At 42.3% G+C, this 10,755-nt stretch overlaps 1 protein-coding gene across 1 annotated transcript; it reads right to left on the minus strand.

Moving 5' to 3' along the window:
• Positions 1–615: 615 nt before the first annotated feature.
• Positions 616–7,831, minus strand: wdr20a (WD repeat domain 20a). Its single transcript, XM_041953389.1, has 4 exons — positions 7,568–7,831; positions 5,175–5,357; positions 3,170–4,513; positions 616–1,915 (listed from the first exon to the last, which is right to left on the minus strand). The coding sequence occupies exons 1-4, from the start codon at positions 7,829–7,831 to the stop codon at positions 1,862–1,864; spliced, it is 1,845 nt and encodes a 614-aa protein (XP_041809323.1). The 3' UTR covers positions 616–1,861.
• Positions 7,832–10,755: the final 2,924 nt, after the last annotated feature.

Genomic DNA, 10,755 nt, shown 5'->3' on the forward strand with positions numbered 1-10,755 from the left:
CGTTCCTTTCAGATCACTTGTGTGAAAAGATCTGTATTTGCAGACAGGGCCTTTAATGCTTTGTTTAAAATGTAGCTTGACCAGTATCCTCATACCTCCTCACTTAAAGCATTGCTGCTTTAAAAAAAGTACCATTGCTTTCAGAGTTGTGAGCTCATTAAATTGGACTGTGACTCAGTCTGCACTTTGTTGTCTTGGTTATTGTGACGCATAATCAGAGTAAAAGAAAAGTGAAGTTTCATTTGTACATTTGTATGATGTTGTCATTAACCTGCATTACAAATACTTAAATCTCTTCCATGTCTCCATAACCTCCTGACACAAAAATGTTGAGAACAAATTGATGAGAAATGTGATTTTTTAAAATAAATAAAATGTTATCCACTTCAAAAACATATTTGCTTTACTGACTTTCTGTCTAGTGCAGGTGGGAGGTCAAACAAACTATATGTATATATGTATATGCAGTGCTGTCACATGGGAAAGACTTAACGGTTGAATCTCTTTCAAAACTGAAAGTGAAAACTTTCATGTGGCTTTTGTAAAATTTCCTTTATGAAGAAAATCAGAGGACAAAAGGATAAAGTGGGCTTGTATCAATTTGAGACGTCTTTTTAAATTCAACTGTTGTCCACAAGACCTCCTGAGCTTCACAGACTGCCATACTTGACAGGTCTTTCAAGCAACTTTGGCACTTTTTTTGACAACGCAAGGGGAATTACACCTTTGTTATGTAAATAACCCAAAACGTGTGACAAAAAAGGAACAGAAAACGGTGTATTCAAGATTATTTTAATATTATTAATATGTATACTTTAGGCTTTAGAAATATAACTATCAATGACAAAACTTCCACTGGAGTAATGGTAGTTTGCTTAGGCCCCCATCAAATCAATTAATTACAATATACACATTATGATACAGAGCAGATTTGAATCTGAAATAATATTAAAATAAATGCTCAATAGATAAAGGTTTTAATAGTTTTTATCATTTTCTTCATCTACTGTATTAGCCATCTGTGAGTTCTGAGCACACCCAAAAATGTAAAGCCATTTTCTTCTAATAAACTAATTTAAGTGCAAACAATTTTTTTTTCTTTAAAAAGACTATGATTGCAGCATCCAGCTTTATAGATTCAGATTTCAAGACTGAGGATGTTAAAGCCGAGTGCAACAAGGCAGTCCTCAACCCTCTTTTTTTTTTTTTTTTTTGTTCCATTAGAGTAGTTATAAAAAACAAACAACAAAATAACTAACAAAATCAGTGCAAAGTCATAATGGGGAGATTCTACTCAAGAAAAGACAGAAGTGGTGGGTGAATGTGGATGGATGCAAAATTTTCAGATGCTCACGCACTTGGTCATAAAAGGATAGTTCACCCAAAAGTCATATTTTAGTCAGTAACCCTGAGCCGAGAGCGGGCTACACCACAAGGTTCTTTTAAAAAAAGGGGGGGGGGGGGGTCCACACAAACTATGAAAATTAAATGAACTATCCCTTTAATCTCAAGCCACAATCGTCTGGTTTGCATCTAACAAAGCCAAGCTTTATTTCCAGAGGGGACAACAGTCTGATGAGATCTGACATGAAAGAAAGACTTTTAAAACTCTAAAATGTGTTAAAACTCCAGAGAACAATAGTACATTAGCGCAATAGTCCACAATTGCACCACACCTTTTCTTGCTTCATTCCTCCACTAGGTCAAGTGAGTGATAAACAAAAAGAACAGAAGAGCCATAATAATCGGGGGGGAGGGCGGGGAGGGGTATCAAAGAAAAGGAAAACTTGCAATGCTTGCAGGGTGAAGAGCAGCATCAGACTCTGGGTTGCAGGGTTCTTTAGCAGCAGAAATATTGTGGCTATACTACTGTTCCACTGGGAGAGCTGGCTTGGTTTTGGGATGACAATAAACCCTGGAAAAAGGAAAACAAGGAGATTTGCATTGGGAAAGTTCACATACTGTAGCAAAAAAAATTCAAGCAACAAATAGCTCATTAAAAAAAATTAGCCTCTAGCCGCTTCTTTCCATATCCCAGTCCCCTGCATTTAACTAAAAGCCTGAGCACAGCAGTCAAAGTGGATGACGAGTGAAGAGTGTAACACTGATGATGTCTTTGAGAGGTTTGCTGGATCAAGGCACTTCTACTGTACATCATCAGATTTTGCTAAAGTGTTAAGCCCTACATTGTCATTGCACTTCTGCTATTACACACTCAGCCCATAACCATAAAAAATGAGGCATGCTTTAACTTCTTCCCTATTACTGAATACTAACTGCACTTTGCAGAACACTGGCCTCAACCACTGCATCTTCCAATCCACTTTGTCTGTATTAAGTGGTTTGCATCAATCAGAACGTATACATTTACTCATCCAGAAGACCTTTGCGTACTCTCCCTCTCTCACAGCATTGTTTGCATTCTCATTTTAACTTGAGAGACATTTGATCAAATTTCAAGGGTATTTTTGCCTCTAGCGACTGTGACTCTGGTTGAATGTAACAACCTCTCTGGACTAACTAGCCTTCAGACTGTACGTTCCAGATCCAGACTGTCATGTGCCTCGTTCTGGCAAAATCTCTCAAAACACACGGACAAAAGGGAAGTATACAAGGGTGTATACACACGTTAAGCTGTAAGCATGTGAGAAACTGAAGAGAGACTCTCTGGGCAAATACAGTTTGCACCATTTGCATAATAGCTGAAATGTGAGAGTGTATGCAGATGACTTCTTGGCTATGCTGCTATGCATTGTGGGATGATTATGATGAACCAATGAACACACTTTATACGGATTAACGTCTTCTTTCCCCTCACAGGTCTACACAGGAAATCCTCTTTATCAGAATGTTTCATATAACCAGACTGGAATATTTTCATAGCATTGGTTATATCTGAAACGTAGGCATAATAGGTCTTTTCATTGGAAAGCATTAAACAACATTAAACAAAGTCTGATATGTTACTTGCCTGCCTGCAGAGAGTGGCACTGTGAGTATAAAAGCTAAAAATGCTTTTCCAAATGTCCAGAGTTCATTTAACGCTTTCAGAATATGTCTTGATTTTTAGTTACAACCCACCAACTGATTTTAGGACAGCTAAAGATTGACAGACAAAATGTTATCACTTCAACTTTCCCCCACACGTCCTACATTAAAAAGAACTTACCACTTTGCCTGGCCTCGCCCATGTGCAAATAAATCCCTCCTGACAAGCAGTCACTAAACAGTCCTCTAAAAATATGAGTACAGTCAGTCTCTCGTGTGCTATCTTTTTACAGATGAGGGGCTCAAGGAGGGGCACATCCTCCATGCGCGGGCACAGCAGAGTGCCCAGAGTCTTAGCAGGGTCTGTTTTGGTTTTTGTCAGCAGGTTGAGCTTGTCGCTGCTCTTGCTGCTGATGTGGCCCATGCTGTGGTTGCGTTTGTGGTCCTTCTCGTGGTGGCGCTCCTTCCGATCGTGGAGTGACAGTGTGGCGAACTTACTCACACCTGTAGCGATGGCACTGTCCATAATTCCACTGCCGATGCCGCCACCACCACTGCCAGCCTTGTTGGTATTGTTTGCTGTTGTTGTGGTGCCGGCTGAGTGGGGTAGGCTGTTGGAGCGTGGTAATGTAGTAGAGAGGGAGTTAATGCCAGGAGTATTGGCACCACTGTTGTTTCCATTAGTAGTGTTACTAGAGGTGTTAGTGATTATTGTAGCACCCGCAGGGGGGCTAGTAGCATTCATCACGTTCGTGTGTGTTCGTGTCCGTGAGAGTGGAAGATGGGGAAAAAGGATGTCCTCAGTGAGGTCCCATAGGCACAGCTGAGTGTCCTGGCCCACTGAGCCAAACCGGTATGTGACACTAACAGGCCGGCTGTCCGTGGAGTTGCGCTTGGAGAGCCGAGACTGCGTGCTGTTGGCCCGGTCTCGTCCAAAGTGGATCATCTGATCCTGGAAGTCCTCATCACTGCCACTGAACTCCATTGGGTCACTCTCTTCCACGCTGGTGGTGTAATGGTCGAATGCCACCACACTCACCCATGACTTGTGCCCGTGACCTCGGGCAATGACTCTGCAGTCCAAGAATGACCACACAGTCACTAGATCGTCCTCTCCACCTGCAACTATGTACTTTCCATCGGGGCTCCAGCACACACACAACAAGCCACCAAAGTAGCTCTTCATGGTGCCGTGAAGCTCAACCGCGTCAAAGTTGAACACCCGTAGGAAGCCGTCTTGGCTAACACATGCTAGGAACTTCCCATCTGGAGAGAAGGCAAACTCATTCAGAGCCCCCTCACCCACTGTCCATTTAAGGAGAGGGTTCCGTGTGGATTTACTCTTACAAGTATGTACAGAGTAGTTCTCTCCCTGTTTAAGCAGCTGGTAGTGTGGTGCCGTGGTGCCACATGTATGCTCCACGTTGTACAGGTACATATTCCCACTGGCATGAGAGACCAGAAACAGGCTCTCAGAGCCTGGCACCCATTTCACGCATGTTACTCTGGACTTATCAATTAGTCTCTGGCAGGAGAGAAGGAAGGTTGAGAGGCAGACAGGGAATGAAAGAGTGGAGGGAGAAGGGGAGAGGGGAAAAAATGTCAGTACAGTATCATCAGGAAATCGATATTCTGAACATATTGAAAAACCTAGAACACTCTATTAAAGTCTTAGACCACCTGGTAATATTCTGTTTAAAGGCACTGGGCAATGAAAACACAAAAAGTAGCATAAAAAAAATCATTTTGACACATCAAACTTTTCGTCATTTAGATGATTTAAATCCTCTACATACGAAGGCAGAAGTGTTCAATACCTGGATGCATAATTAACATTACAGTTCAATAAGCAAATACAGATATATAAATTTCAGGAAATACTGAAGCACTATGTTAGACCTTAAATGAGGGATCATTTTATTAAGCAAAATCTGTTGAGTTGTAGATTAATTAATGGTTCTCCAGGGGGGGCATAGGTTACAAAAATAAATACCTTTTCACCCCCAATAGCAGACACAAATACGCACATCTGACAGCAAGACTCAATATATGTACACAGTGCCACAACAGTCAAGTTGGTAAAAAACAAATCTGAAAATTCACTGCCTCTGCCAATTTCTCCTCTGCTGAACAGTACCTGTCAGTTGTGGAAAACTCTGTCTATAATCTGTCCTTCACGTGCCTACCTCCTCATTGAAGAGCTTGCTTGTTTCCTTCTTGATGGGGTCAATGAGCTGTACCTGCCCTGCTGAGAAACCCACCAGCAAGGACACACTCTCTGCTGTGGCCGTGAGGTGGTTGAAGTCATGACAGGTGGGCTGCGTTCCCTTGTAGATGCGCTTGTCTATGGGCTTGCTCAGGTCTGCAGCCTGAAGAGGGAAAGCAGTAACCTTTAAATATGAAATATTACCTAATGCATTTTACTGCAAGACAAACGCTTCTGTTGATCAAACGATCAGTAATAAACCATAGCAGCTGAGTGTGCAGTTATATTGTTTTTTCCTGTGCCTCATCTCAAACACACTGACACTGAATTAAGGGGAGCTGCAGGGACAATGTTAATTAATTCCACTGATTAGGAAGAATCAGAAGAAGAAGACATTCAAGTTCAACCTTTAGAAACAAATCAAATAGTTGACAGTCGAAGAGCAAAAATTAGGAAGAGCTCTAAAACAGAGGTCTGTTCTCTGTAGATGGGTAGATGTGACCAATGACGCTTTATGGTGTATATGCTGTATATCAGGGAGCAGCATTTTTCTGCTGCAAACAAGACACCGTGGGCATATACTGTCGATTACCAGTACAACAGCTCCATTTGTTAATGATTTACAGTTTACACTACTTGTAGAATGGAAAATTCTCAGAGTGAAAGATGATGACTCAGTGGTTCCTCCATTACTGTTAGATGTGACATTGAGTGTTTCTGTCTCGCCTCAGAAAGACAAAATCTCAAAGCAAGTCTTACAAGCAATTTAAGTCATGAGTCCAGTCCAAATCACAGCTCTTAGGTCTCATAACCACATGCATACTATTAAGACTTTGATGATTGATAATGGTACATAATAAGCCTATGTCAACACTGGTGAAAAATCTACTAGTTTCACAGACACACACATAGAACAGAAATGAGCTGCTGGATTTCTTAACTGCTGGCTGTCATACATAGGACAGTTTAACTATTTTGCTTTTAACCTGTAGCCAAGGATCTGCTCCAGCAAAACACATCAGATAAGTACAATTGCCAATCTCTTCCAGCTACATCTTTGGAATGGGACAAGTAATCAATAAGGTGATGTACTTTGAGCTTTGTCTTCTGATACCTTACAGACACACTGAAACCAAATAATTGTTTTTATGAGACATATGACTAATTTGCCTTTGCCTTAATAACATGACAGTGTATGTTTTCTGTCAAACTTAAATCACTGGGATTGACAAGACTAGATTACCACTGAACGCAGTTTTGTCTCTTTGCCTTTCACTCCAATTTTTTTTTTCGGATTTCTGGTTGTTCAGTCTTAATCAATCTGTTGCTGTTCTACACTGCAATGACACACATACCATGAACATGTGTTATGGTAAAAGGCTATGACAAATTGCTTCAACCTGAAAGTCAGCTGATTCCTGTCACCCTGTTATGTGAAGTCAACTGTTAGCTGAAACCACGTTACGCAACCTTAGAGACAAAGTATTTATGACTGCTTTATGATTTATTTTTTGATGTAGCATGAGTCAGAGTCTATATCACGGTGCTCCTAAATGACACCAGCAATGTAGGCAACGTATTATGATACCTGACTCTCACTCGTTCTCCACCCTCCGCTGAAGAAGAAAAGGGTCACATATTTGTCAAAACCGACCATCAACATGCCTTAGTGAAGAATTAAATGTAAAAAGACGTCTGTCCCTTGCTGTAATAGAATATCTGCATAACGCTAACTTAAATCCATCGTGCATGTCTAGCTAAAGTTAGCATTTATCTACAGTTGGAACAAGACAGCTGGTTTGAACCAGACACATCCCCAAGCTAAGTGCCATTACACTAAAAGATGACGGCAGCAGTTAGCTTGCTAGACAAATGACTTACACTAAATGAGCATCATTGTGATTGTCAACAGCTGTCAGTCAAGAGGCGTCGACAGGTGTTTAGTCTGTCAACGGGAACTGTCACTGTCATCACAAACTACAACTATTACAGCGGTAACGTCACCCCTGACAACTTAAATCAAATCAAAAAGGTCCACTTTAACCTGCTGATCGTTATCCAACCTCACGTATCCTTCTACCCCGCAAACCTAGAATAGAGTGACGGACATGGGACGGAATTTAGCCCCTGGCCTCGGAGTAGCTGCTGGCTCGCTAACGTTAGCCAATCGCGGTGGCTAGCTAACTAGTAGGCTAGCTTCATCATAGCTTCGAGCTAACTAGCTGTCAGCTCATGTCAAAGTCAAGCACCTGCCAGAGTTATTGAATACAGCCAACACAAGCCTGAAGTTCAGAAACAGCTCGGGCGGCAACGCTGTTGTTTAACGTGCAGTATCACGGATTTCCGCTGACATTAGCCGCGTTAGCACGCTACCTTTCTAACGCCTTTGTAGATGTAGAAGTAGAGCTCACGGCCCACATTGAAACAGATCCTGTCGCCGTTGCCCGACTGGTCGTTGACGTTCACGAAGGAGACCTTGACGGGGTTGGAGCCTTGCGAGTTGAAAGGCACCCTGTTAGGACGGCTGTATTCGGAGTGAGTGAGGAGTTTGTAGACGCCTTCCCGAGTGGTGAACTGAGTTTTAATTTCGTTCATCTCCTTCCCTCCTCCCTCCGCCGCCATCTTTGAAATTAACATTCATCCCTTTCCCGCAGGCCGGATCTTACGCACGGAGGGGAGCGGGCCGTGGAGCGGGCATTCCGACTCTCCCGTTCCCCCCAACGGTTCACCGAGGAACTGGTGGAGGTGGAGACGGCTGTTGCTATTTTTGAATAACGAAGTTGCTGCAGCTTTGCACTTCTTTAACTCGTTGCAGCGTTATAGTCATTTAAACCACACGTTGCAAATAGCACATTTGAGAAAATTAGTTTTACGTTGGTGGCAGGTCTACCGCGGTAATATAAATGTTTAACCAAACGTCTGACATCATTTTGAAGTAATTTACCATTTCCTTGGCCTGGACGGATATAAAATATGTTATTGAAAATGTAAAAAATAAAAATAAATAAGCTTACACAAGACAAGGTGGTCAGGATGAATTTCAAAGCTATACGGACACGTTAGCTGTCGCGCGGAACCAGCGAGGTCAATATGAGCTTTATTTTGAAAAAAGAAAAAAACACCGGACGTATTTTTTGTTAAAATCTTGAAATTAGCTGACTCAGTGGCGTTTTCAGCTTGTGCCCATGCTGTTTGCCGTGTGGAAACCGCTCACCTGCGGCCGCATTATATCAAGGGCACCTGGTCCTCCGCTGGTTGATTGCTCTAGCAGTTCACCTGACCGTACAACATAGACATCTTGGAGGTATTGTACTTTATCGTGGTCCAGAAAAGTTACACGCGCCAAATGTCATGGCACACAGGAGAAGACGACAACTCCCACTTCCAGGTATCCATATTTTTCATTGCAACTTTTTTTTTTGTCAGAATTACAAACTGTCTTTTTATGCACTATTTGTTTCCTTGAACACAATGTCTGACACTGCAAGACAATGATAATTTGAATTAGTAGTTTTTTCTACAAAGTTTTAAACAAGTTTTAAACAAAAAATGTGTGTATTGTTTTATTTTTGGTGTCTTTGAATGTGCAAATTCGTAATTGTTTTCTTCAATTAGACCACAGAGATCGACATGTACCCAACAACATGGACCAGCTCGCTTTCAAATACATGGTGAGATCATTTGGCCACATGTCACCACCCTCCAGAAGAGTGCTCTGGCCTCTTATCAGCAGTTTGAATCACTTGCATTTCATTTGTGTCTTGCTTTGATGTATAAATGTGGACTGGAGTGTCCTCTGTTTCCTGCCAGGAGATGTGCAAGGTGGAGTCCAGCACCGATTCTGACTCCGAGATCAGTCCAAGATGGTCGGACACCAGCACTATGGTACATGAATGTGAACATCACTCACACATTATATCTACAGCACAATAATCACAAATGCATACAGTTTACATACAAATATTTTAAATTGTTTAAAAAGAGATTACACCCAGTCCCAGACATTCCCCTTTTGGATATCTCCATGAATTTTGTTTTAATTGGGATCACAATGAGGTTGTTTCCCAGGAACTACATGCCCATCATCTAGGCACCCCCACAGGACACTGCACACTACCACACCCTCCGATGTCCACAGTCTTGTCTGCGATGGTCTCAGTAACATCATTTAGGCGGGGCACACTAGGATGGGCTCCAGCTTTCACTTAGATTTTTAATTTATACATTCTTTGCTGTCTTGTCAATGCAAACATCGCTGAATTCCTCGCCGAGCAGGGATGTGTCAGCAGTGCACCAGAGAGTGGGACTCTTCGGCGGTCGTTGCCGTTAACACACAAGCCTGCAGGAAGACGAGGCTGCTATTCTTTGGTAAGCATTCTCCTTCCTCTAATCCACCCATTTCTGCTGCAAAGGCCTCCTGCAGTTCTGTGTGTTTATGAGTAAGTGTATGTGTACCCATTATTGTAGTTTTTGGACCCGTATGATGGGAGCTCCGAGGACTCTGTGGAGTCAAGTGTCGATGTGGGTGTCTCCAGCAGGCGAACGAGGCAGCAGGGAAAAGGTGGAGGAGGAGGCTGTCGATTCTCGAGCAGGAGCAGGAGATTTATCCTTCATCACCCTGCCTCCCTCAGAGAAGCAGTGAGAAATGGGACGAGAGATCTTGAAACGGAGCAGCAACATCTTTTGGACGTCCAGATGAAATGTGGGAGTGACTCTGAGCTGTGGGACTGTGAGCTTGATATTCTGCCCTCCCACAGTGACAGGCCTGGTTGTGGAGATCTCAAAGAGGAAATGGCCAGTGATTCAACAATGCACACTCAAACCATGGATATAGAACTGCATTGCCAATTTGATGTTTCAGGCTTGCACGCTACAAGATCCTCCACACTTCAACCATCTGGACCTGTAACCCCAGTGGAAGGGAGGTCGTCCCAGATGCTGGATAGGTCCTCTGAGAGATCCCCCAGACCCTGTGACCTCAGATCTCTCTCCAAGAGAAAGTCTGGTTTCCCTGGAACAGAGGTGGTAGAGGTGGGGCAAAGAAAAAGGCAGTGTGTCATCAACATGGAGAATGAACAGGAAGGAGGTGGGGGTGTGCATCTGAACCATTACAGAGCCATCTAACCCCAGACTGACAGACTGAAGTACTGCAGTCATATTCAATGCCTTAAATGGTTTAAGGTACGATTTAAAACTATAAATAGGTACTTGGCAATGCACTTTGTTTACTCATGTGAAGAGACCTGGGGGTTTATTTTCCTGTCTCCATTAATTTTGAATGTCTCACATATTGTACTGATTGTCTCTTTAAGCAATAATGATTTTTGTTGGGAGTATTATCATCGTGACCTGGGTCTCTATAATCGACCAAAGTAGGCTACACCTATGCACTGGCAATGAAGGAACTGTACGTTTTCTTTCGAACAATAAAAGAAAAAATATCTTTCAAAAAGAAAATTAAAACATGGTACTGAGATTTTTTTGTCCACCTAAGATAAATGTCTGTACTGGAAAAAAATGTTTTAATGCTTCCTGTTTTTAATGATAAAAATAGCCTTTTG

The sequence above is a fragment of the Chelmon rostratus genome, chromosome 15, assembly GCF_017976325.1.
Source record: "Chelmon rostratus isolate fCheRos1 chromosome 15, fCheRos1.pri, whole genome shotgun sequence".
Classification (NCBI taxonomy): Eukaryota; Metazoa; Chordata; class Actinopteri; order Chaetodontiformes; family Chaetodontidae; genus Chelmon; species Chelmon rostratus.